The 27,801-nt window shown below is 41.9% G+C and overlaps 2 protein-coding genes across 4 annotated transcripts in view; both read left to right on the top strand.

Annotated features, from left to right (window-relative positions):
- The first annotated feature begins 139 nt into the window (after positions 1 to 139).
- fam219b (family with sequence similarity 219 member B) lies at positions 140 to 7,388 on the top strand. Its single transcript, XM_041935885.1, has 6 exons — positions 140 to 337; positions 891 to 999; positions 2,548 to 2,641; positions 2,757 to 2,834; positions 3,326 to 3,377; positions 4,791 to 7,388. Exons 1-6 carry the CDS (start codon positions 263 to 265, stop codon positions 4,938 to 4,940), a joined length of 558 nt encoding a protein of 185 aa, XP_041791819.1. The 5' UTR covers positions 140 to 262; the 3' UTR covers positions 4,941 to 7,388.
- A 760-nt stretch (positions 7,389 to 8,148) lies between these two features.
- The window catches only part of LOC121621788 (AT-rich interactive domain-containing protein 3B-like), a 52,464-nt gene continuing 32,811 nt past the window's right edge, over positions 8,149 to 27,801 (top strand). Inside the window, exons 1-2 of one of the 3 annotated variants that reach the window (XM_041958585.1) lie at positions 8,149 to 8,441; positions 9,701 to 10,333. In XM_041958585.1, coding sequence (XP_041814519.1) covers positions 8,406 to 8,441; positions 9,701 to 10,333 — 669 coding nt within the window. In that variant the 5' untranslated portion in view covers positions 8,149 to 8,405. The remainder of the gene's footprint in view (positions 8,442 to 9,700; positions 10,334 to 27,801) is intronic. The other 2 variants (XM_041958500.1, XR_006007663.1) reach the window with 2 other exon arrangements.

Here is a 27,801-nt window from a genome sequence, read left to right as displayed (position 1 = left end):
CTTACCTTTTGGTTGACATCTATTTTATACAGTCTGACATAGATCACATAGCCTTTACAGAGTATGCTAGCGACGCAGGGTTTTATTTTGTATTTTCTTCCCGGAAGTAGTACAAAACCTGTCACTGCTAGCATAATAGCAAAGCTAGCTTACAGAAGTGCCTATGCCACCTGCCCCTGAGGAAAACAACAAAGTCCTGCGCGAGTGGGACACCTGTCGTCATGGCTGTGCTGTGGTGTAAAATGTGACAACAAACGCCAGGATGATGAACGACATCATAGAGGAACCAGAGAAGGACACTCTGCTGGAAGCCCAGTCGGAGCCACAAGTTTTGTCGGTAATGTCAGCTAAAGCTAGCCCGGCTAACGCTAGCTTGCTCATAAAGACTGGGAGGCTAGCTGCCTAACCTAGCCTGTGATTTCTGACAGTTATTTGGTTGAAACATGCTTTTAAAATTAGTGTCGAGACGCAAAGGTTTTGGTCGTTAGATATTGCTAAGTTTTGACTAAAAATTATATCGATTGACATGATTAATGGGCTCATAAACACGTGAAACTGGTAATGTCTTCCTGTGAACCGAAGGGACTGCTGGAAAATTTGTTGGGGATTTCTTCAAAATCATCATCTGGCGGGTGAAATGTTGAGGTTTACCACTGGAGGCAGACTTTATCTAACTTAGAAATAGATCAAAATGAGTCATGCAAAAAGAAACAAACTAATGCTTCTCATGAAGATTATTATTGAATCACACAGGTGTTGGCTTTCTTGCCCTTTAAGACACATTTAGCCATCACAGCTTGTCATTCAGTATATTATTGTTTTGTCACTGCCTATTTGGCTACCATATGTGAATATGAAATACAGATTACCCTTCATTTCTGCAACCTCAGGCACCCATTAGTGGCACGAGACCTAAGACTGCTGATGGAGGAATCAGGCCTGTGGAGAAAAGAGGACCTTACATCATGTCCAGAGCTCCGGCAATCCACCTGAAACTACGTAAGCATTTTCTTGACTCAGCATAACCAATGAAATACACAGGGCGTTATTATGCCTGTCGGTGGGTCAGGAGTCTTTTCATAATTGTTGTTTTTATGAGTTCAGCTGTGGTCCGTACTGTTGTACACAGCACAAAATGGGGCAGCTAAAAAGTGCTGAAAGTGCAGTTAGCAGGACAGCGGAGCCTGAGTCATATGACATTGATGAGCTCAGTCGCCCACAGTTTTGTGCAGTCTGTGTGTATAGAAAGGAGTCTACAAGTCAACTTTCCAAATTGTAGTTCACTGCCTACATTTATCACATCTAAGGTCCTGAAATGGTTTTATTATGTAGATCAAAATGTCCTGCGTAACTGTAAGCTGTCACGGTATCAACAACAACCATTTCTGCACCTCACACTGCGGACTGACTGCTGGCTCAAATTCCATTTGGCATCTGCAAAAAAAGGCCCTGTGTAGCTGTACATCGGTGCCAGTGATGGAAATGCCATGGATGTAGAGGATTTCCACACAGAGAAGAGGTGATGTTGGGTTTCACGCACGGTAAAGAGACAGGAGTATGAATTAGGTTTGTGAGATGCATTGAAAAAAATAACATGACATATTTCACACAGTTTTTGTGTCTGTGTGAAGTATGTTCACACTCTGTACTGTAAATGGAAAAGGGACATGAAACGTGTAATGTAATCGAGTTTATCTGATGGATTCCCTGAAACATTACTGACTTTTAGCATTTCATTTGATGGAAAACACTTTATTGTTCATTGAATAAACATATTAAAAAACACACTCAATTTAGTTTAATTGGAAAGAAGGCATGGTCAGATTATGGAATTGGAATAGAATTTATCTATTTTGTAATTGAACTCTTCTACTTCACTAGTTTGCAGTCTTGATGCAATCTGTGGCCCCCACACATCACAACAAATAGGTCTGGGCCTGGATTTATTAATATCTCAAAGTAGAAAATAGGTCCGAACTTGCAGAATACTGAATTCTTAAAATGATGCATACTTGGTTTTACCAGGGAAGAAGAATGACTTGTTTGATAAACTTTCTGAGGCTCAAGAAGTCATCTTTATTTCCTCTAGGGTGTAGAGAGCTGCTTTAACCTGATACTAGGCAAGAGGCAAACGACAGGGCCAGCATGTAAACACATACCGGCAGGTGTGGAGAAAGTTTAAGCCTTGATTTAAAAGTACAAGCTTTTACAAATGTATTGATGAGACCCAAATTTGTAGTAAAGAATTGCGTCAGTTCAGGTCTGGTTGGACCGTGAGGTCAGAGCAGTGAGAAAAAGAAATTTTATCTTATTTCTTGCCTTTATCTCTGTATATAGTAAGTATTATTGTCATATAGTTTTCATTATCATAACACAGTGATGGTCAATCTCAGAACTTCCACATGCAGCACGTTTGTGTAGGATTCTTCATAAATCTCAAGTCCTACACTCAGATTAGAGTAATTTTTCAACTTCTTGAGTGAACTTTGCTTTGACCATCATCCAGTCAGTCCTTGTCAGCACAAACACGTCCCTTGTTATTCACAGAGAAACACAGGGAGATGGCAAGAAAAGCACTGAAGAAGAAAGCCCTCTCACCAGGACCTCCAGTGCTGCATCAGCCCAGACAAGGAGGCAAGAGGTGAGGAGAGGAGGCATGGGGAGGAAGAAGGAAGCTGCTGTTCGTGATGTCTGAATAATGCAGGGGAACACGTGTTTGTTTTGCAATTATTTACAGTTTCTGGTTTTCCTTTTAGGACAGTGAAGTATAACAAGGGCTACACTGCTTTGAGTCAGCACGCTGAGGACAGTTTGGTTGCACTGGACTCAGACAGGTAAGGTTACACCAGGTGATCGCACTTATGAATTCCTGCTTTATGCATGTCAACTTAGCACTAAAATACTTAGTGACAGTCTACTGTTAACCACTAAGAAGTGGTGACAGTAGGTCTTCCTTTTAGTACTCCCTTTATTCATTATCCATAATGTTTTTCTCACGTGCTTACACATCTAAAAGATTCCTCACAAATGATTGCATTCTACCACAAAAGAGAGAACATGCACAAGTTCATCTGAGTGTATCAGCAAATATGTCCTAAAGGAAAAAACTTTTTTTTTTTTTTGTTTCGCCATTCAAAGAATGTTATGAGACGCAATAACTCATTTTATGTGTGTAATCAGGTGTGATTACAGAGTGGAGTCACGTGTAATGTCTAAGTTTAACTCACCGCTTTCTAATGTAGCCATTAAATTACGTCACCTGGACATTTACCAGTTCCAGTTAGAATTCTGGCCTTTTTACTGTCTGTCCTACTTGTGCTTACAGTGATGAAGAGATCGATTTCGAGCAGTATTCCTCAGGATACTCTTCAGCTGAGGTGAGTTAGCCCTGTGGGACCTTCCTCACGTGTTCTTAGAATCTCAGTTATCAGACAGTCTAACTGGCTGGGTGACTGTAGATGTGTGGGTGTGCAAAAACCTGTTTTTTGCTGTTGGTGTATGTCCAAAGATAATTAGTGTTATTATCAACCTGGGTTTTATTTTAAAACACTAAGACAGCAGCTTGGCTTGTCAGGTCAGCACTCACAGCTGGACATATATCTTTGAAATCCTTGCCCAGGTCCAGTCGTTCCCTGCATTTTTTAATTATTTTTTTGTAGGACATTTGCACCACGAGATTATTCACATTTTACAAACACTAAAGAGGTAATGGGTCAAATGGAACCGGTTTGTCTCTAAGTGCGGCTGCTATAAGTACATCAAACACTTGGAACTGGGGCCGGATCTTGTCTGTCTTAGTGTGCACTCATATATATTGTAGGAACAGTATCTAATGAGTGAGCCCGTGTAAGAGTAAATGTAAGAGCAGAGGACTTTGACCTCATCATTGTGGCCTCTGATTATTTCTTGACCTTGATTGCGTAGCCAGGTCTGTTTACTCGACCTTTTAGCAGAACTTTAAATTCAGTCTTACTTGTTTTCCTACATTGTTGTTGAGTAACTGTGGAATTCATCATAGCTAAGATACACATAAAATATGTATTTAAATTCAAACAGAGTTCATGGATGAGGAACAGACTTGTAGACCCTCATCCCAGCTAAATATTTCTGTTCTATATTTGAAGGGGACTGGTTTTGGGTGATTCAAAAGTAAATAATAAAAACGTTTTCTTCCCCTGTAACATGACTTGGTTTGGTGGTATCACTGGCAACCTAACTTGACCCCAAAGCTGGATGTATCATTAATTCATGTCCACTTCTCTTTACTTGGTTGCTCAGGTCACGCCGTTTCATTAAATGTCCAAGTGTCTCAGAACAGTTTAGGTGAGCTCATAACACAATTATGATGACTTACTTGTTGACTTCTGTGGCTTACTTCTATCGTAAACTAAAAAGCCACTGTGGCTTGAAAACACATCACTAGTTTTGTGTTGGTTCACATTTTTTGACTATCACATTATAAACTGTATTTTGATGGCAAATTAGAGTTTAACTGCCACAATTAGAGTGTAGGCAACATGTTATTTAGGGCCATAAGGGACATCATACGTCTTGCTGTTATCCTCTGTATTTGAGGTAATGTGATTTATCCCAGTTGCAGAGGGAAGAGGTAGCTAAACCATTAATTATATTTATTTAGTTTGGTTCACAGCAGCAGGCATACTTTAAGTAACCATGGGGTATGAAAAGGTCACTGTAAACGGATTAACCAGAGTGTAATGTCTACCAGGTTTAGCCATTTGACTCTGATGTGTGTGTATGTTCAAGAGGTCCGTCTCTTTGCTCTCCAGGTCCATCCTGATTTAAGCAGGCAGCTGCTTCAGGACGGCTACCGTCTGGACGAGATACCCGATGACGAGGACCTGGACCTGATTCCGCCCAAAGCCATGGGCTCCTCCTTGTGTTGCTGCTCTGAGAGCCCGTCCTGTTCCATGCAGTGATGCCGGTGCTATTACTCAGACCTTATAAAGGCTCGGCTCCAGCTCCCCTCCCTGACTTAAGTCACTGGTGCCTGAGGTCTTCTTTCTAACCCAGGACCACTGCAGTGCTGCCTGAGGACTTCCAGCTCTGAAGCCAAACTCCTGTTTGTGCAGGACAGCGAAAACACAGAAATCGCTCAACACACAAAAACGCGGATGGACATAAGAACAAGCCTTATCCACTGTGACCCCAAAGCTTGATGTATTTTATTTTCTTCTACTTTTTATAAGACTGCATGAAAGGCTAACTATGCCACTGCTCCAAATAGAGCGGCAGAATAATTAATCATTTGAGATATGTCCATGTTGACCCAATGGAGAGCTGGTTACTGTGTTTTCAGCTCTGGTGAATAGCTCTGCAGCCCTATAAGCATGACATACATACACGTATGGGCGACTGTGTTTTCATTTTCTGGCCGTTCGGTGAATTACAATTGTCCAGTTGTCACTTGACCATTGACATTCCCTGACTACAGTTGCATTAACTGTTTTTTTAATTATCATTACTTAATCTGTCTTCAAAAATGACATGTGAGTTTTACCCCCAAATGAGATTTTGTGTGCGTGCGTGCGTGCGTGCGTGCGTCTCTCAGAGTAAATGTTGCTATCTCACAAACCTGACATGAGGTGAAGGCTGATAAGCCCGACCCAGGATCGTGTTCTACTGGTTCCCTCATGTTCTCGCTGATGAAGATATACGTGGAGAGAACGAGATAATGAAAAGTTGTCCGACCAAGTTCTCCACTGTTTCAAAGAGTGATACCTACAGTTACCAAATGTTACACTATGGCATATGGCACAACATGTAAGCAGATGAGGTGCTTAAGTGCTTTGATAGATGAACCAATGATATTTGATTAGATTGGAGTTTACAATCTCTGTATTGTAAAAATAAGTTTTATTCTAGAAGCCAATGTCTGACACTTAAAAAAAAAAGTTGAAGATTGTAGGTATAAAAGCAAACTATATTAGAAAATCCCACACACCAAGTAATTTTGTCATCCAAAGATATTTGGTAATGTTTATGGTTTATGTTATGTATTTGTTTCTAATTTAGATTTTTTTTTAATTCATATGCTTTAGGAAACTGTGGGATGGATTGGAAGAATTTTTTATTTTTTTGGGGGGGCCAAGATGGATATGTAGCATTTTGGATTTGAATCCTTTCCAGGATCTAATGTAACTCCTCTTTAACACATCAGAGTGGGTGGGGGGGCAGATTTCAGTTACACCATTGTATTTATTTATTTATTTTTTCGTGCATTTGTTGGAGACACTAAGAATAGCTGTTACAGGTTAAAAAACAGTAAACCAGATTTGCATAAGGATTTAGGTATCTGTCTCCGCTTGTTATTTGTAAAGTATATTTACATACATCAGTTTGACCTGTGTGTTGGGAATTACTTTCTGTTCGTGTTATGATGTGTCTGTTGTTTCTACACAACAGACCCACAGATGTGCAGAAACTGGCAATCCTGAATCTCAGAAACAGTGATATTATTTGCGTTTGTTTTTCACTTTTTAAAAAAAGCATCTGTCCACTCATGTTACAGTCTGGGTCATATTTTGCTATTAATTGTAGGTGTTTTATTTTTAATCTGTGCATTAGTTGAAACGTACAATATCAGAACGAGTGACAGTGATCACTTTCTCGGGAGATTTTGTGTGTGAGTGTGCAGCTAGAGGGTAATCTGCCTTTCACATACGTTTGTAAAAATTAAATAAAATTGCACAACTCTTTAAAGTGCATAGAGGTTTTAAGTGCAGATACATGTATGGCTGCTGTTTTACTTGCCTGCAGACCACACTGTTACTTCTCATGCTGGTTGTTACAAGGTGTAACTCTGTCATATATATAAATTGTATAGCAGACCACTTGACCACCATAATGAAACTGGAAAGAGTAGCAACCTGATTTGTTGGGACAGATTCCCAAATTTCTGATTCAGGAAGTGGATTTGTTAAAACCTTTGCAATGAAAAGTCCAGTGTTGAAAATCTTACATTATTAACACGAGTCGTGTACATCGTCTCCTCACGGCACTCCATGGTTGTAATGTGGGTGATTTAGGAATAAAAGCTGATTCTACTAAGTTACACAAAGTGTGACAGGCATGAGGTAAATGCTTTAAGTGTAACAGCTGAATTTAAAGTGTATTGACCCCCAGCCCTGGCTCTGCACGATGTTTTATGTACACTAATATTGCACTTAACACCAGTGGTCACTGTACTCACCTGTACTATGCAACTGTTGGGACAATCTGCTTGTTATACAACATTGTGACAATATAGTGTCATTGAGTGCTAAAGGCAATAACTGAAAGTTATTTTCTAATGGTAAACACTAGTCTTTTTTTATTTGATTGTACTGTTTATTGGTTTATATTATTAAATAAAACTATTATCTATACTTCCATGTGTATGACTGTGATTATAGCTATTAAGAATCTTTTCTGGTAGTGCTTGTGTAAACAGGACGTTTATCAGTAGACCTTTTTGATTATGGGATGTGACTTTTCTGTAAGTGGTTGATAAAAAGCAGCAAGCACCCTGAACGTGGTGGTCGTCTTTTCCACGGGGGGGCGGCGTGGAGCCGCGCTGCACTCTTAATGCAACACCCCTTGCGTTTTACCATTAAGCTGTGTGTCATTTAAACATTGCATCACAGTCATTGTCACGTTATGAAGCATTCAGAGAAAGATGTGCATTTTGAAGATTTAACGAGAAACCAGTCTCCATTGAGAAAAGATGGGGATATTGCAAATTTGTAAATGTGTCTTTATAGATCAATAGATTGCATGGATAAATGTATTTGACACTGTATGACTCGTTCGCGATTTCAAAACTTTGAAACGTGCTATATACTTTTGCTTAAGGCTTTTTATTGAGATTATGTGGCGTAGAAAGCTACCCTTATGTGACTTATTTAGACCTTTAAATGCTACGCTACACAATTGAAGAAATATATTTACACAAAAAAAAAAATGAATATATGACACGTAAAAGTCCTTGATAAAAGTGTCATGAAATTGAAAAGGCTGCGAGACTTGTTGCTGTCGGTGGGCGGGCCTAATGCTGTTGTACGCCATGTGGGGGGTGTCAATTGAAGGGGAGGAAAAAAAAACGAGTGAAGGGAGTTACCTCAGCGCTCTCCGAGATATGAGATCGGGCCATTTTTCAGTCGTTCTCTTTTTCTATTAAAGAAGGAAATCACGAAAATCGGCGGGGACACAACGCCAGGAGCACAGCCGCGGTAGGAGAGGTCGCCCAGAAGAGCTCGCAGCGCCTTCCAGCTGGTGATCGGTCGCAGTCTACGGTGCGTGCACAGCGCCTGTCCCCGCGTGCGCGCGCGCGCGTGTGTGTTTACAAGTGTTTGAACGGCTGCCACAAGCGAGGGAAGAAGGAGGATAAAGCCAAGGAAGGAGGGATGGTGGACAACTCAGGCAGTAGTAAGGCACAAATGGTGAGTCGTGGTCCTGCTCGGCGTCCCTCCTCGTTTATCTGAGCTGTAACGAGCTGAAAAGTCTCCCCGAAAGACGCAGTTCGACCGCCTTGAGTTAGCTTAACGTTGCATTTTCCTAAAGAAAAAGAAGAAAACTCTCTCAGAGCTAATTTGACCTGTATGGTAGGTTGCCTTTTTACTTATTTTGTGATTTCATAACACTGCAATACATTTTTAGAAAAAGCCATGGCGTTATTAGGCTAAATTTGCTTGTTTGTACGGTAACTTATCCTAAAACCCATTGCGACCACCGTACGTTATCCACGTATTTTGAGGATGTGGCAGCTAGCCAAATGCGGAAAGGGTGAATATTTTTTTAAATAAGTTTTAGCGGATTTTTTTTTCATCTAAATGATTGTTTGTCTCATTAAAATGCCTGGAGGTCACAATACCCTCCTTTTTCCTTTAACACTGAAGTTTGGAAGCAGTTTATCTTCCTCTCGGGTTAACTAGTTTGAACACTAGCTGTGTAAATTACCATTTTGCTGTTCTTACCAAAACTTAGTCGTTGGGTTTAATTATTGGCCTCTTTTTTTGATAAAGGCGTGTAAACATTTTATTGAATTGATTGGTGATCATTAAATTTATTTATATTTTTTCTCTACTGCTACATAAGGGTTTTTCGTGGTTGGCTGCTGTGGTGCCTTATGTTTTTTAGGCTTGGCGTTAGCTGTGGTATCTGTGTGGGATCCATAAAGCTTAAAAGTGTTCTGTAGGTCGCTTTGGCTACTTTGTAACGAGCCTGGTTACATTACTGGGGTTACAGTGTTTTGTGAGTGTGAATTTTCCTGTTTCATTGTTTCTGCTTTTACACATGCTCAGGTCTTTGGTGTAAAGATTGTGAGCCCTAGCCATCAGGAAGTAAACACATTTTCTCTGTTTATTAGCAAATATAATTCAGATTTGTTGCTATGATGCTGAGGGCTTTTCCAACTTGCCCAGGCCTCGGGTTCAAACATTGACTAAAGTGACTGGGTATACAGAGTTCCAAGTTTACAAGTTTTGCTACTACATGAACCTGATGAAAATTATGAGGTTACATTATCTGTGTTTTGAGCATGTTTAAATCAGGCTCCTTTGTTTCCATTGTAACTTTGATTACTTTGTGGGGGTTCATGTGCCTTACACATGTCTCATTTCATCCTGTATAATGAGATAAGGGGGTAATTAGATGTCAGTATATCGTAGGTCATCCATAACTCGCTCTCTTCCTCCCACAGCCCAGTATGTCTCAAGAGCCTGGTGTGGCCTTTCCTCAGAGCACCTCTACAGGGGGGATGAAGCTGGAGGCAGTAATGGAGCAGCTCCAGCGCCAGCAGCAGGCCCGACTGGAAATGGAGCGCAAGGAGAGGAAGCTGCGAGAGGCCCATATCATGTATGCTCAGCAGGTTGCTGCCCAGCAGGCCATCCTGGCTGCTGCCCGGGCTTCTGGGGCCAGCTTCATGGGCAAAGGCCTGGCTGGAGGGGTCCCTGGTGGTGGGCTGCCTCTCCGGGTGTCCAATCAGAGCAGTGTGGACTCGGAAAGAGAGGATGACGAGGACAGAGGCCGGGATTCTGGGGATGAGGATGAAGACAATGAGATGATGGAAGGGGACGAGGGCAGTGACGAGGATGAGGGAAGTGCCAGTGGTCTGGAGTTCCTCCGCAAGCAGACCCTCGCTTTGCAGCAGAGCGCCTCCCGCATCCCGGCCCGTCCATTCGGCAGTTACTCTGCATCGGCACCCCAGAGGGCTGCATCCCCACCTGTCAGAGTGAAGCAGGAACCTGACGAGGGCCTGTCTCCTGCAGGGCCTCACTCTGCTACCTCTCCTAACGGACAGGCTGACTGGGGCTTTGATGATCACTTCAGACAGGTTAGTGTTCTGCCAAAGCCTCTTGCCACACTGTTTCTTCCTTATTACATCAGTTCCTGTTTTGATCTTTTCCCAGTTATGTCTTCCAACATTGCCCCTCAAACTAAAACTACCTTCCTGTCGTGTCTATAGAATCAGGTTTACTCTATCTAGAGTAAGATTAGCAGTGGAACATTTCCCTCTGCCAATCTTAATATGTCATAAGACTTGTCTAAACTTTTTCTAGAATTTAATGAGTCAACACAGCTGTTGTTCATTGTGACTCAAAGGAGTATGGTCTTCTCTGTCCGCTAGTCTCCTGTTGAGTGTTTTGTTTGATTTCTCAGTGCAGCCCCCTGCTGTGAGCGACTGCTTAATCTTGTATGTGGAACAAACCTCTCCAGCAGTATCTTTGTGAGATACTTCAAATCTCTGTGGATGGTTGACCGCCGACTGGCTTTTGTGGCTAAAAATCCTCCCAAGTGCCTCCTGGCAGAGGGCCAGGCTGGGGCACAACGTGTTCACACTCACTAGTTCTCTCTCTCTGCGCTCACATTCTGTGTGCGTGTCAGTCTCTTTCTATGTCCCTCTTGGCACTTTGCTCAACCTCGGGTTTGGCTCTGATCCAGCTAGCGGAGTCAGGCAGGGCAGCTGCTGTGAGGCTGTGGGTGGTTGGCGGGGTCAGTTCGAGGATTTTGGGTGGGTGGGAAGCTTGGATGTAGTACACAGTAGCAACCTGTCACACCCCCCTCCAAGAGTTTCGGCTGTGTGCCAAGTGCACTTTCCCTTGAAGGTAAATATTGCCTCACCACAGTGTTACAGAACGCTGGAATGCCAACTTGGAGCCAAGCCGAGCTACATGTGGTTAAGCATCATAGCTTGGGACATAGCAAGTTAAACAGACCTCAGCAGTCTGTGAGTGATATAAAAAGCCCTAGTTGCACAAGAGTAGGTTGTGTCAAAGGACATATCTGAGCCTGATCAGTGGGCTGAGGCTACCGGAATATCATGTGTCTGGATTTTATTACTGTCTATTTAAAGGCAAATGTCATGTTTGAATGGTGCTTCCCGAGACCACATTTCCAAATTTAGAGAAGGCAGTAGTATAGAGGTGGGATGAGGAGCAGCGGCAGCAGAGGTAGTAGTTGTATTTTTTATTATTATTGCATATCAACTGGAGCCTCTGCCCTCACGGGGATCTGCTGGAGATTATTAAAAACATCACTGTATTCTATGAGTGATGTACGAAATGGAGTGTCCCTGCATTGTGTGCCCTGCCTATTGTTTCAAGAGGTGTCAGAAAGAGTAGAGTAGTATTATTCAGCGAGGTGGCCAGGCTTTGTGTGAACGCTGTCAGAACAGAAGATCACAGCAGCAAAGTTGTAGCTGACCAGTGCCCTATCTGTGGCCTGGTGTCTTTTATTAGGAGAGGTGGGCTGAGCCTGGGGGTTGGGGGAGGCATTATGGGACGAGAATTGGTCTGGCCTTTTTTTGTTTCCTCTCTTTTATCTTTCCTGTCATTATGTCAGCTCTGCAGTATTTAATGACGGCTCATCTCTTCAGGCAGTTTCAGGTTGCACCACTGTAGGGGGAGGGGGACAGTGGAGGCAGGGGAACTGTTTTTTTTTTTCCTTCTTTTTTTTTTTTCTTTTTTGATGTCATTGTCTTCGGGAGGCCAGAGACAAGCCTGGTAGATGCCACAAATACCTACCCCCTGTAATAATGTGGGGAGCACATTTACTATGTTCTAAAAGCAGTGACGGGGGGCATGGGATAACCAGCGAGAAGAGACAGATGTACGAAAGACCATTTACATTAACATTTACATTTCACAGAGTCTGTCACGTTGGGTGGAGGCTTTTACCCAAAGCACCCTGTGTGCGAATGACTACTCTCATGCTCTTGACCCCTGATAGAGACAAACAGGATAGTAATGTCAGTTTTAGCTCCCCAACATTTTAAGCAAAGATGATTGCAAAGGTTAGATGTAGCCCCTAGACAATAGGTGGAAGATGGTTAACATACCGCAGAATAAGAACAACCAGTGCATGTCCCTGTAATAACACGGTAACTAGTTATATGTAATTTACCTCACCCAGCAGCAACACTTGACTGACAGCCATTTGAGTATTCTGTCTTGTAGTCCCGTAGTCCTGAGAGTGTATATGAGTGGTGTAGGCCTATACGGGTCAAATGAAGGGGGGGCAGACATGGGTAGCCAGTGTTTTCGTGTCAGTGATGTATGTATGGTGACCTCAGCCCTGTCCTAAACAGCAGAGTAAATAATTGTCAAACAAGGGGTTGGACAAAGGCATCGCGGGGACAGAGAGCCACGGTGGGCAGCCGGCCGGCCTCAGCACTCTGGCCTCCACCGCAGTGGGACAGAGGGTGTATGACCCCTGTAATCCACCCCCCAACCCCTCCTGCTCTCATACACACACACACACACACACGCCTATAGATCCTGCCACTCCTTGCGATAATCCCCTTGTGATTAATAGAGTTTTAATCATGGCTGCAGAACAAAGATTGTGCCTTATGTCCCACTATATTGGTGGTGATGTTGCTTCAGTTGGATTGGCTGGATGTTGTAACTGAGAGATGTTGTGGTCTATGCTACAAGTGGTGTGAGTGCAGGGGTTTTCATTCCACAGGTTTACAACTTTTATGCTCTCAATGCTGCTCCACCTTCTGACAAATGAGACAAAGTGGAGGCAGTAAGCAGAGTATGTCCACATTTGAATTGCTAATCACAGAGGGAGAGTTGATGAGGTTACAAGACATAAAAACTGATATGAGTACTTTTCTCATCATGTCACCGGGCAGAATAGTAAGTTTTTAGAGTGCTTGCTAGCCATGAAGTTCACAGATTGCTGGTCATATGTTAATTGTTTTAAATCGGGGTGTCTGTGCTCTTGTGTAATATCCCATAATTCAGTGATGAAAATTCTGTTAAGAATACTTAACATTACTTAACTTGGTTCTCTCTTTCAATGTGTGACATGACTGTCACAACAGCCATGGGTGTTAAGCTAAAACATTTTGGTTGCACCTTTGCAAAATAATGTATTTAACAGGCTCAATTACAAGAGGCTGAGTAATTACCCCCTGCAGGATTAGGTTTGCACTCATTTGGGTCAGATCAGAGACGTTTTTAATCTGGAAATGAGGCAAACCTGGAAAAACTTCCCATCATTTCAGAACAAGTAAATCAGTGCAGAAGTAGACCTCTCATTTGCCTGGTCAGAACAAAAGAACGCAGAATTAGTCTACAACTTGTGTGAGGGATACATTTGACATGGGAGGAGTGGTGACCGGCAAGGGCAAGCAGACCACAGTAACTGGGCATGTGTTGCTCCTGAGCCCTGCCATCATTTGCCACCCTCGAGCCCTTCTCCTGCTGCTCAAGCACTGAAGCTTGTCTGTTGAGCCAGCACTGTTGCATAATTTAGCTGTCGCCCCAGCAACACATCAGCCAGGAAGTGGGGAGCTGCATGGCTGCTGTGCAGAGATCAATAAGGATTGTGTGTGAGCTTTTAGAGCCAGGAATGTTTGGCCTCGTTTATGGTTCATTTATGATAAATGAGGAGGACATTGTATTTAGCAAATGGACTCAAGTTTTCATTTTGACAGTGTAACAACTCTGCCCTTGTACAGCAGCCCACCGCTGCAGTGTTTTTGGGAAAGTCGCTGGATGTGTGAGAAACATGCAGCAAACAAACAAACATCAGTATCACCAGTGTCTCTCAGTAGTGTTGTAGTGGGAGCCAGGAGGCCTCCCTCCCTGCTGTCCATGCTGTATACGCCAACCTGACCTGACTTCTGTTTTTTGAATGTTACATTGGTTTCTCACATGCCATAAATGTCAGTGGGTTTTAAATGGTGTACTTAGTCTTATTTCGTTTACTGGACTTCCTGTTATGCTGATGTAATAAGGCTGGAATTGACCTCTGTTTGTACAAACCGCCTGCAAATGGAGGCCATTCAGATGAGAAATAATGAGGAGGGCTGAGGTCCATTAAAACATGTTGCAGTGCTTGTTCAGACTAAGAAGCATGGCTTTAATGTCAGGGACCTGTATTGTCTCTGCCATTCTCAAACTGTTGAGCTGCACAGGGAGTTTAAATCCTCAACCCTGACTGTTCACCTCTGCTGTGAACACTGGCAATGATGCATTCATATCACAATGAATGCACACTGCTTCTCATATTTTACCTGACCAAGAATCGGAGAATGTTACGGTCAAGTAGGAGTGAAGGAGCAATGAAGGACCTATCTTTTTTAAGTTACTTTTGTGTAGCAGTTTAGTGGTTCCCACATTTGAGGAATTTTGAGCAGTATGCGGAAAAGTACAATTTAACAATTTAATAATGGGAATGACTTGTAAAACCTGACAAATGTGGTTCTTTTACCTTATGTGTTGAAGCATATGTAACTTTGATCTAACTTGAACCTTGTTACATTTATTGCTGGTGCGCAGTCAATTTATTAACGCTCCTTGAAAAATGTCCCCTTCATTTCATGTTTGTGAAAGTGAACCTCTTTTCCACTGCATGGTACGACTCGGCTCTACTCAAGTCGACTTGCTTGGACCATTGGTTTTTTGGTTTTTCATTGGCAAAAATTTTGGACAGTACCTGGTACCTGGTACTTTTTTCACCTCTGTCGAGGTTCCGAGCGAGCTGAGCTGATACCAAAAAAAGGAACGAAAACATTGCAGACCACTGATTGGTCAGACAGTCGTCACTTGTGTGACACGGTGCTACCAGTCGTCTTGTTACCTGTGTGCTGATGTTAGATTTCCGAACTTTCCTGTTTGTTTCTGTTTTGCTTTCTCTCTTGTCTCTTGTCTTGCTGCCTTTCACCCTCTCTGAAACAAAGTGTGTTTCCTTACTGTGACAAACGGCCACATACCGAGAATCAAGAACACCATTCCGTCAATATGCTCCATTGTTCCTGTGTTTGTATCACGTTGAAGATGATGTCACGGCAGTTTCATGTGGTGTCGCTATGATGATCAGTTAAGAATCCTGCCTACATCGACTGACTGTAGTGGAAAACAAAATCAAGAAAAGTACCTGGTACCAAAAAGGAGTCAAGGCAAGCCAAGCTACACCATGCAGTGGAAATGAATTCCTCACCAGGTTCTTTGTCAGCTGGGTGAGTTCATGGCTAGAAAATTATATTACTAATGGCATTAGTGATGAATGGCCTGAACGCTAAATGGTTAACCTCATTTCCAAATTGTCCACTAACTGTCCAACACTAATCTCAAAACAGATTAGGCTGGCTAAAGGTGTCTGGTTTTAGCTCACTGGAGTGAAATTCCTCTCAACATTTTGGCTCACCTACCTTTTTCTTTCTCTGTTCCTTCCTCTAGTCATGCATTTGATCATCCAGAAGGTGACGTGCACTGTTTGCTGACAACAGATTGAATTAACATTTTACTGTTTAAATGCATTCATTTATAACCCTCAAGGACTTAAATTGATTTGAATGTAGAAATTGTGTCATCTGCATGGTAAATTGTGGTTTAATAACAAATTTAAGCACTTATGTTACAAATCATTTTACTTTGGCATCTTTTTCTATGAATTGCTAAACTCTCAAAACAAGCTTTTCCCAAGGTGAGGTTTGGTAGTCCAGCATTTTCAACAGACAGAGGTGGGATGTAGTTTCAACACATTTATTTATATTATGTGTTGCACTTGGAATTTTCAGTTTATGTTTGCGGCTCAATGCTGTGTGAACCTTGCTTTGCCTCATCAACAGCAGGCCTTGGCTGATTGGGTTGGATGGATGCAACTGGGCTTTTAGCTCTGCACCGCCTTTTTCAATGCCATTTTTCTGATTGATGCTTCTCTGTTCTTAATGTAGCCCAACTGAAGTCTGCGGTTGAATTTGTGTGATGGAAAAAAATAAGGGCCAACAACTGCACAATTAATGCTGTGTAATTATATTTTGTACTTCCAGTTTCCAGTAGAGTTGGTGTATAGGCAATATTGGAACATTTAACTTAATTTAAATTGTCTGTTGTATTTAAAAATAGTCACATGTGAAAGGTCAAAGGGAAGTAATACAAATCATCAGATTCATTATCACATTGTTTATTCAAATAGCCTAGCCTGTGAGCTGCTTCTGGCAATAACCACATTGTTATACATTCATTCAAAATATTGCATATCATTGCTACTTTTGGTAACATGCACTTACTAGCTCCCATCCCCATTAAACTGGTGACATTTTTGGCTGCCACCAAATATGAATTTGGATGATCTTAAAATCTCCAGTATGATGGTGCTCATATGTTATATTTTAACTATTCTATTAAGTGTGTTTAAATTGTACATGTGAGTTGGAAATTATGCAATGGAAGTTTCAAATTTACCTGAATTAGTGTGTTGTGGTTAAGGTGTAATCATCCTGGCAAAGACCAAGTATCATTTTGTGCTGACCTGCTCTTAACAGCCAAGTGTGGACGATTCCCCCTTCCCAGAAATAGAGGTATTGAATTTAGTAGGGAGATGAAGGGGGAGGGAGAGGGAGGGGAGGAGATGCTGTGGAAGGAGAGGAGGGGTTAGTGGTCTGGCTCAACACACTACACTGCCCCACCCAGAGGAAACATTCCAGACGGAATTAAAGAGTTAACTCTTCAAACAGTGAACATTCCCACCGGGGGCTCCCAACAAGAGACAGGGGGTTTGATGGGGGTGGGTGGGTGCATGTCCGTGTTGTACTCAGGCCTCTGATTGGTGATCTTTCAATTCATTTCACACAGTGTCGCAGGGGCTGTAAAAGAAAAAAGGCAAAGGGCCTGAGTAGGAGGAGCTGGATGGGAGGGCCTGCTAGTGCAGGCAGAAACACTGTTTAGTGTTTGTCTGAGTCCCAAAGGGCACATCTGCTGCTGGCGGACGGGAGGAGGCCACTCATGTTGGGTCCGGACCGTCACCATGGCCTGGTCACAGCATTAACTGGAAGTGTCTTGTCTGTCCCAATGATTCTGCCATCCACACACTACAGAGTGTCTACTGATCCAGATTGTGTTAGTGTGTTATGTTTTCCATCGTCCTTTTCACCCAGGGTCTTTGCCACCAAAATAAGGAATGGTTTAGTTACTTGCTGGGTGGGTGATATATAAGCCATACAAACACCTTAGACGGAGAATACGTGGAACTCAAAACAAATGGAGCTCTGTGATCAGTTGGTTTAAAAACAACCTGTGTTGTAGTATTTTGTAACACATCACATAAGAGCTGTACATTTTCAACTGAACAGTTTTTCTAGCATCACGGTTGTTCAAGTAGATGTTACATATTCAACATAGCATACCAAAATAAATATTTTCAATAGTCTTGCTTTTATTAATTTACAAGTGGCAGTTTTTATTCTCTTATAGATCATATTTGGACCTCCCCCTTTCCTCGTGTCTGAATCTCCTTCAGAGAGATAGAAATGCAGCTGTTGTGCCGTTAAAATGCTCATTTCCTCTGTGGTTTGATTATTTTTATGCTCTACTGATTTGCATTGTGGACATGTTTGCGTGAAGTTGTGGCCCTTGAAGTTCCATACTCCCATGCAGATCCCCCTTCACATTCAGCAATGTGGGAGATGCGCTTTGCATCTTACGTACTTACTCCACGTTCGTCAGTTGTGCCACACAAGGAAAAAGTGTGTTGCACTTCTCTCAGTGGACGAGTTTCATTTTGATTTGCCAAGTGTATTTGTTAAGAGCACAAGGTCTTCTTGCCTTTGTGTTTGAGGTGTCTGCCTTTCAGCTGAAGTCATCGGTCCTGTAACATCATGCAAATTACCCCTTGGATGACCCCTCATGCGCATTGTTGCTGAGGGCCACACTGCTCATTGCTTAATTGAATTTAAAGGCAAAAATTCTCACATTTAAATGCAAATGGTGCATGTCCATTAGAGTTGTCACACTTTTTTCCTAAATCGACCCTGGAGGATTGACTTCCTTGCTTCAAATGGCAACGGAGCTACTGATGCCTGCTGTAATTTGATCAGTTGGTAGTGAAACCACAAGCCCCCCCTCCCCACACCATTGCTGGTTCTATTCGTCCTTTACAGCCACTCCCACTCAGCATATCTCAACACCTGCTCTTTAATGAAGCAAACAGAGAAAGGGGAATAGCCAAATGAAACAAAGACATCCACCAACCCCTTTGGCAGCTGCAGGGAACTAGATCCAAGGTCATATGACACTGTAGAGCGAAGTCTCCTTGAGTTTTATATAGGCTTATTGCATGTAGTGACATATACAGTACAGACGTATAGACGGTTGACAAAGGGAGGAACCTGAATAAATGAGTGGAGAAACCAAAGAAATGCATATGCTTCCACACAAGTATACTTCATGGTGCAGTTAAGCAGTGAACATCCAATCATGCTCTGTGTTATGTATAAAAATGCTGAGCAGACCCAGTTAATTCAGATTTTGTACAAGATGGCAAGAGGAAAAGATCTAAGTGACTTTGAAAGAGAATTCAATGTCGGGGCATGGATGGCAGGAGCTCCAGTCACTAAAGCCCCTTTTACACAGCCTGTTCAAGTCGGGAATGTTGCGGCTTTACTCTACTCTGTTGTTCTGTATAAAATGTTTGACCATGGAATTGGGGGGTTGCATTGTTGTTCCGCCTTTAAGCCAGCAGTGGAGGTAGTAAAAGAGCCAAATCAACGTTTGTGTATAAGGGTGGGTGAGGCGGCAGGACGGGTCCCCACACTGTTGTATTACACGTTTACTGCTGTGTTTTTTAAATGATGTACTTATTCCACGTTTGTCAGTTGTGCCTGTACAGCGGTATAATAAATGCACTTAACATCGACCATACACTGCAAAGTTGCAGCATATATAGCAATATTAGAATTGACATTGTCTGTGACTACTTCGCCGATAAGTACTGTAATGACTGCAGCAGAAACACATTGCAGAGGATAAGCGGAAACAGCCGAAAGAACAAACAAACTCGTAATTTAAAAACATGTCTCTGAATGTGAAGAATTCATAAATACATTTATTTTTTCTTTCAGGCTGATTAGGCAGGCGTCAAAACAGTAAGAGAAACACTTATTTTAGACGAAGAGGGTAAACACAATCCCTTTTTCCAGTTTGCAAAAGCAGCAAAACTTCAAAAACCAACCAAATAGCTGTACAAGAACTTTGCCAAAACAAAAGTCTAAAATACTTACTTTAATATATTAATAGTTATTTGAATCACAAATTAGCTTTCAATACTTTGTGTTACCAACACATTCCAGTTTGTACCAAAAAAAAAAGTATTGAATTTCGATAAACTGATTCCATATAATGTGTTTTGTAGGACTGTTCAATGTAGATAAAGTCATGCTGCAGTTGCTTTTGAGTACTGTGATATAATTTCTTAGCACTCAGTTTGGTAAATCTGTGTATACATTTTTAAAAGCTTAATTTAATAAGTTTATACCTGTGGTGGAAGTTCCCAAATTTTAGCTGCTTACCATGTTGGAATAGGAGGACTTGTTGACACTGAGCAGTGTAATCAGACAGTGTCTGGCCCTCCTTCACAAATAATTGTTGTAATGAACAAAAGTCAAAGAGCAGATTCCTGATAGTTTTTGGAATATTATTGTGGATGGAGATCTACCAGGTAAAAATGCCTGGACACAGGTAATTTTCACAATTTAGTGAAAATAAGTTAAGTGAAGTTTCTGGCATCGTAGTGCAGATTGGACATGGATATGCCTTTTTATTGCTGATATTGATCAAATTGAAAATGATCTGATTGAAAAAGATCTGATCTGCTCAATCCTACCTACTAGACCTACCAGATAGCAGTTGTTTCAACGATATTTATAATTAGCTGTAGGTTGTGTCATATCCGGGCTTTCCTCTTGTAGAAAGGGCCAGGCAGTGAGGAGGGGCAGAAGACTTGTCTATTGTTAGTGGCTTTCTTGTCTGTCTTCTGCCACTGTCTTGGCTGAGCTCCAGGCTGGTGTCAGGGGCCTGTAGCTGCTAACTAGGCTACTGTGTCAAGGCCCTTGGGTAAACACAGCAGCTGACTTGGGCCTTCAACAGAGCCTTGCAATGGAGAAGTACGTGCAAGAGGTGCAGGAGGCTTTCCTTTCTATAGCCTGCCTGCTTTTCAGTCTGCAGAGTCATTGCACTGCCTGCCAAAATCTCGTGTAGTTTATAGTAGCATGTGGCCAGGTTGTGTGTCAGCCAAGTTTTCAAACACAAGCTGAGCGTAATCATGTGCTTGTAAGAGAGAGCTACCAGCAGAGGAGGAAGGAAGAAAAAAAAGCTCTTGGCTGCTTCCCAGGAAACGTCACATTACACTAAAAGCAATGTGTTCACAGCTCAGCTTCCAACATTTACATTCTACATTCAGGGCTGCACATCCTCCAAAGCTGCTCATTTCCTGAGTCACTGCCATCACAAGAAACCAATAGTAAGCTGCGTGTCTGTCCAAGCCACCGGCTGGTAATCCTAAATAGTGTACACACTGCTTCATATAGGAAAAAAACATTCCCACTACCATGAGCAAAGTCCTGTTTGTAATATAGTGATTCATTGACACAGTGGCGAGCAGAGGTATGTTCAAGAATATGATTTTCTTTTCTTTTGGGTAACCTCCCTTTGAAGATCAAGGGCTCAGAGCTTAGTGCTTTTCTGCTATCTACCTTTTCTGGATTAAAAAAAGATCTGAACTTTTCTTAAATATGTAGTATGTGTTGGAATATTTACATAAAGGAGTAAAATATAAAAAAAAAACTAAAGAATTAGACAGATGTTGATCACATTGCCATATTTTTAGAGGTAGAATTTAAAAATGTGGCTTTTATTCAGTATGCTGCTGCATGTTAAGGGCAAAAAAAAAGACATGTCTCAGACTGTCCACCTAGTTTTTATTATCAATTTATGTATTCAGCTTTATGGAAGTAAGATATTTGAGAGCTTGTTACGAGAGAGTGGAATGGCCCTTTTAGATTGTTTGCAGCACACAAGCTTAACCCCATAATTTAGTTGAAAAATTGGTATTGAATCATTGAATAATTTCTGATGACAAAAAACACGTCAGCCTCTGACCTGGTAGCTGATCTGGTTAATAGACAATCACACTGTGAATAGTACTATGGACCATGTCAGCTGCAGTCAATAATTTCAAAAGCCATGTTAGTAAATGATTAAAGAGTGGTACAGAAAATTGAATTATTAACAGCAGGGGCTCGTGTGAATGCAGGTTATCATAAAAACTCTATCTTGTTTAGCTTGAGAACATCTTAAATGTGGCTCAGTTGTTTGGTATCCCTCAGTGTGATGGAGCCTGCAGCGCTGAATATTTCCCTTGCCCTTTATTGTTCGACAACATAATATAATCTTGCCTTGTCAAACTTTCGCACATGTACATAGTATCAGATCACAAGGCTTTTTTTCTTACAAACATCAGCATATTAATGTGGAACATGGTGCAATAGTGTTTGTGGAAAATTTGGAATGCCCCAACCCAAGCAGGAGCCAGCCTTGATGATCGAGCCATCTGGTCAAACAAAGACGTCTCAGATTTTCCGGCCCTAAATAAATGTGATTAGAAAACCTGAGGAAGCTCCACTCTTCAGCACAGGGAGGCTGTGTGGTCAGATCATTTGTTTAAAAAAGTGGTAGTAAAATCTCTTAAGTTATTTACAGCATGAAATTGCAATAAAATTGAATGCATTTGGATGCAGTCTTGTTCTGAATCGATAATTTATACTTTGGAATCAGAGATTAAGTCATGTGCACTTTGCATGAGTGAGCATACATATAAAAGTTTCAAGGCAAATTAGATAATCAAATTTCTGTGCTTTATGGACTTACCATTGTAAGTAAAACATCCTTTAGTGTTGAAACAATAGTGGCACATAGGCTGGCTGTCCACCATGGGAGCATTTACTGGTTTTGCTATTCTTAGTAGTGCTTTGGCTGCTATTGCATTACTTTCAGTACAGTCTGTTTGCTCTGTTATCTATATCATATCCCGTGATGCTGCGACAATCCATTTTCAACATAAGAATCATTACAGATTTATCTAATCTGATCATATTTTATGGGTTCGTCTGCAGCATAGCCTACTATCAAGCAAGCATTTCAGTGGGTTCTGCATCTTGGCGGCCAACAATTTAAATATCTAGTTTGACTAAGCATAATAATTTACCTGACAAATATCATCTCCCCTCAAACCAGCCTATGTAGAAAGGTAATTTACAGAGTATATAGCAAGATCTGTGTTTGGAAACTTGTTTAGGTGGGCTAAAGCAGGTTATATACTGTATTTTAATGATTAACCAACGATTAATAAATCACTGCTGAGAACTTGACTGATCAAAAATACATTAACCGTCAATTTTCTGAGTTGGCACAACATTTTTTTCTGAGATTTTAGCCGCATTTTCCACATATACAAGCACCATGATGCGACACGTCACAAGTGATGAGCTAACATACGCAGACAGTTACTGACAGTGATGTTTTGGACCAACCTGTTTGGATGGTTAACACACACACAAAAATAGAATGTCTAGACTTTGTGCGGCTTGTTTGTTGTAAAGATGAACAGAGCCTATTAGCTACCATTAGCTTCTGTTGTAATGCAAGCAGTATTTATTGTCCATATTACTATGGCACGTAATAATTACTTTGCTGGTCAGGTAGAAGTGCGTGTTGAGTTATGAAAACTGTGTTCTCATTTTCAAACAGGATGGTCAACATTTTAAACCAGTGAACTTGATAGCTTATGCTAGAATTCTCCACTGCCTGGACAGTGCTAGCCACCGACATTGAATAATGTAAGCTCATCGACTCTAATGCCCTGGGAACCAGCTTTAACCTGAGGAAGCTGGTTAGCTACAGTATGAATTTGTGAATTTTATCACTCGTAATGATATGGTGGTAAAGATTCAATTCATTCACTGTTATGTCTGGATTAGAAACTGCAGGGCTTTTCTTTTGGCATCCCCCACAAATGCTGATAATGTTCGTATATAATCACTTCTTTTAATTGCAGTTTTGATACATAAAGTGATTGTTCATTTTGCTTTTCATTGTGTGGGCCGACATTCAGTCAATTAAATGTCATTTAATGATGACGCAAAAATAACAATGATGGTTATTATTAATATTTTAGGTGTAAGGCTCATGTTTTGACAACACCTCAATAAGATGTCTAAAATGGGTGGTGTATTTAGAAAACTATGCTGACAGGTTTTTTTTGCTGGTCCCTGTTTCTCTTTGTTCTTCACAAATTTGCCTTAATAATCAAGATGACCTCTCTGAAAATGGGGAATTAAATTTGTAGTGTTGAAGGGATACCCTTTATCTCCTGGTCCATGCTGTGCAATCACTGAAAACAGCAACTTTGCTGTTTGTTTCAGACACTTCAAAAAACATCCATGCCACATACTTGCATCGCATGCGAATAATTAAAGCATCATGTTGTCAGCGTCACATCAGCAGAAATGTTAATTTCAGGTCGATATGCTGTTTCATTTTAAAGGGTTAATCAGCTGATACTGATGGCGTGATGACATTGTCGTGCATCCGCATAATGATTGCAAGACTTCCACAGTAAAATGACACTCAGTTTGTTTTTTGTTTTTTAAATTTTGGTTCAATAATTCCCACACTCACCATGAGTTTGGTGTAGTTTGGTTTCAGGTTTTTGGGTGTCTCTGCTGTCTTTTGAGTGTCCAGTAGAGATGTCGTGGCTTGTCAGCCCCTGGAGATGAGCTCCAGATGCGTAACGGGCTGCACCATCCTAGCCCAAGTCTCTGGGGGGTACTGGTCTGTCAGAGGTGGAATGCCCCTGCACACTTAACTCTAGCTGAGAGGAAACAGATACCTCGGGCTCTGAACTGAGAAATCGCTCCCTATCGATTAGACTATACAGAAAGCTGTGAATTGCGCTTATGGTTTGAACATTTGATACTTCAGATTCAGAGAGATAGTCATAACACTAACTTCTCTGATGGCGCAACCCCCGCCCCCCCAAGTACCTCTCTACACAACCGCTATACGCCACACAAAGAAGTCATTTTCCCATCTGACTGCAGGCGTTGTGACCTCTGTCATTTCATATGTAATTAGATGTGATGTGTCCTAATAGTAGTGAAGGTTTTTAGTTGATTGTGATGTATCAAATTCCAGACGCTGTCAGTATAATGAGAATACATATAAAGGTCTGTCAGGGTTGTGTGATGTGTCCAGCTGCCATTAGCATGGGGGTGAAGTGGATGCTTGCTCTTTGAAAGATGTGAGATATGCAAGGTATTTTTAGCCAAAGCTTTTAACCTACAAGAAAGAGCTGCTTAGACCTGTATCCAGCAGAATAGCTTTTTGCTTTCTGCAGCACTGATTGCAAGGGGGCTCAAGAATTACAATTACAATTACAAAATGGTTTTGTTGTACTTTTAAAAAAAATATTTTTTTTTCCCCTAATGTCCTGTGAGAATATGAATTTCAATGTTTGTGAAATGATAAGTGCTTTACACACTGGAGACAACTTAATACCTGTCACTGTACACTTCACAGAGCAAAACTAATAGCTTCAAATCAAATTATCATTGAAGGGGCACTGAGGGGGCCCATGCAAGTCTATGCATAGTTTAGTTGGAAAATGTAGTCTCTAAGGTCTATTTTCTTGTGGGCCTGAAACACTGCGGGAAAGGGTTAACTCGTGGAGTACTGTATGTGGTGGCACAGATGTGATTCACTAAAATGTTTGCTCTGCCTGTGAAAGGGTCTTTGAACCAATGAGTGTGAACTTCTGGCCACACCAGCCTATAAACGTTGCATTTGTGTGAGGCAGCGAAAGGGGCCAGCTAGTGTAATGGGGGATGGGGCCTCTGCCTGTGGAATGTGGTGTCTTGGTGAAAGGGCTCGAGCTGAACAAATGCAGTCAGTTTATTTGGCAAACCAGGCTTGCTGGGCACCAACAGACGTGTTTACCCAGGAACTGAAAATGCAAATCCACCCCTTTTCTTTCAGACATTGGTCCTTCTTTTTGGTTCCAGTGTGAATGAGGTGAAAATCTTCAGCATGTCTGTCAGCTCGCCTATTTTCATTGTGTCTTTCTATCTGTTACGCTCCCCCCCTCTCTTTTTTCCTCTGTTTCTCTTTTTCATCTTTGTAATTGGAGTGATTAATGGAGGGAGGGGTGGTCTTGCCTGGAGGGCTGTTTTTCAGTGGCCTTTTTAGCACTGCTGAGGCAGAGGCAGGTAGCAACACGTTCTGCCTCTGGACGTTTAGCCCCTTGTCCCTGCCACTTTGTCTGTTACCTTAAAAGCCAGAAATCTCTTCGAGCTACAAACATGATCGGACACTCTGAGGCAGACATGCCCCTGGGACCTGTTCTCTGCCGCCGGCCAGCTCTCATGTCATATGTGACAACAATTTTTAATGGGCGCAGAGACTCCATAGTGGATCTGTTTGTAAGTAGGAACTGCACCATATGTTCCCAAGTGGCAGTGAGATTTACTTCCCTCTTGTCGCACATGGAATTACGATTAGCCAGAGCCTTTGTTGGCGGTAGCGTATGGCAGCTCACCATGAGATCCTTTACAGTAGTTAGCAGATAAAGAATGCCATCCGCTCAGCCCGACTCCCAACACCCCTCACCCATCAACCCCTCCCGATGGAAAGAGGCACTATAAATAATTCCCGGAGCCCCGCTGTGGGATCAAGGCCTCAATTATTTGATTTGGATTAGAGATTGCTGCCCCCCACAATGCTCGTTTTTACAGGCATGCTGAGAGGAAGCAGATTCCCTTTCTTTGAGAACATGAAGGCAACTTGGTGACCCTCCTGCAGATGGACACAACTAATGGCATTAGGGCTGTTGTTCTCCAATATTAAGGGAAACACTATTGTATATGTAGCTTTCTGCTTCAATCTCAGATCTAGTTCTCTTCACAAATGGGTGTACAAGGCAAATTATAAAGTTGACTTTTTGTCCAACTCAGGTTATTACTGTACATTTTAATTGGCATTTTAGAAAAAGAGGACCCTGCACCTTTAGTAGTTTTAATTTCCTTTTTTTCAAAACTACAAAAATTAGAAAATTCAACGACTAAACATTTGTGTAGCCCTTTTTTCTGCCTACTTGTCATTTATCACTATTGTTGGCTGCAATCCAGATTTCTGAAGGAGGCCTTGATTGTGATTAAATTACTGCCGCTGTGTCTGTTTAAAAGATTTCCCTCACTGAACTGTTTTGACAGGCAGCAATTTGGCTAAAAAAGATTAGTCCGGGAATGAGATGTTAAGAGTACCTGTGGGATGAGAGGGGCTCTCCTGTTATTGTGAGGTCCTGTAACTGGTGTACAGGAATGTTGGTGAATTACGCTAGAGTAAAGTCACCCTCCCTCCTGTGTCTTGTCTGGCAGAGCTCAGCAAAGACATTTTGTTGCTCTTAATTTACTGCACGGGGTTGCTATAGGGATTGGCCTTGTATGTGCATATATTTTGTTTTAATTGAGCATAGGTGTGTCTGTTGACACTTTTTTTGTAGAGAACTGCAATTTCATGAGTGTTTCCCATGGAAACATTTATTGTGTTAGTCAAAGTTAGGGCGTCTTGTTGGAGGTAAAGGGGTCACCCTGGGAGTTGTGATCTGCTCTCATCTCAGTTTCTCTGGCGTGGTGGTAGATGACTGAGGATGATGAGTATTGACGTGTGCTGTGAGATTGCGTCCGGAGGGGGCTGGGGACTTCCCTGTGTTTGCACATCCAGCGCTATTGATTTGGGCCTCCTGTTCAATGGCTGTGGCCCAGGGGACTTGGTCTGTGGCGTGGAGCTGTGTAGGGTGGGACACAGAGAGCCATGACATTAGCTTGGAGCATGAAGACAGGGGTTGAGGCATGGCTCAGGGCTAACAGGGCTCTAATTTGGCAGATACACGTGCGTCCCTTCATTATGCTTTGTTTAGTCCACAGGATCCTGCCGGAAGGCTGCAAAACAACAGCTGTTTTCAGGTTTACTCCACATTTTAAATGAGCTGTGGTGTCACTTATTCTTTCTGCCATCACACCAGCCAGAGTCATCCAGCTCCTTATCTTTAGTATGAAAATGACCTACTTCACACAGGTTTGACTCAACCTGCAGTGCAAATGGCTGCTGATCTCTATCAAAGCGTGTGTGGAAATTTACGTGATCCAGTTTTTCCTCCGCTTTTATTATCTTGACATGATTCTAAAGTGGGTGTAACACAATTGATATTTCCTTAGCTCAATGGCTGCTATTTGAGCCCACCCAACCTCCTACTTGAAGAGTGAAGGGAAATCACATGATGCTTTTATTAAGAACAAGCCTCTTCATCTAATAACAGCTCCACTATCAAATTGGAGAAGTGCTGTCAACATCCTGAGCAATCAATGCCATCCATCCCCCACTCCCCAAGCAGCAGCCATTAACCCTTCTTGTTCCGGCATGCCTGGCCTCACTAAAATGGTGGCTCTACTCCAGACAT

Source organism: Chelmon rostratus, chromosome 1 (genome assembly GCF_017976325.1).
Source record: "Chelmon rostratus isolate fCheRos1 chromosome 1, fCheRos1.pri, whole genome shotgun sequence".
NCBI classification, from domain to species: domain Eukaryota; kingdom Metazoa; phylum Chordata; class Actinopteri; order Chaetodontiformes; family Chaetodontidae; genus Chelmon; species Chelmon rostratus.
This window is presented reverse-complemented; position numbering and strand designations above follow the sequence as displayed.

What these genes read in the sequence shown, in the direction of transcription:
- fam219b (XM_041935885.1), top strand. Translation starts at nt 263, where the DNA reads ATGATGAACGACATCATAGAGGAACCAGAGAAGGACACTCTGCTGGAA. An exon ending in CCCAGACAAGGAGGCAAGAG is followed by an intron (nt 2,642 to 2,756) that starts GTGAGGAGAGGA and finishes TTTTCCTTTTAG; the next exon opens with GACAGTGAAGTATAACAAGG. An exon ending in CAGGATACTCTTCAGCTGAG is followed by an intron (nt 3,378 to 4,790) that starts GTGAGTTAGCCC and finishes TTTGCTCTCCAG; the next exon opens with GTCCATCCTGATTTAAGCAG.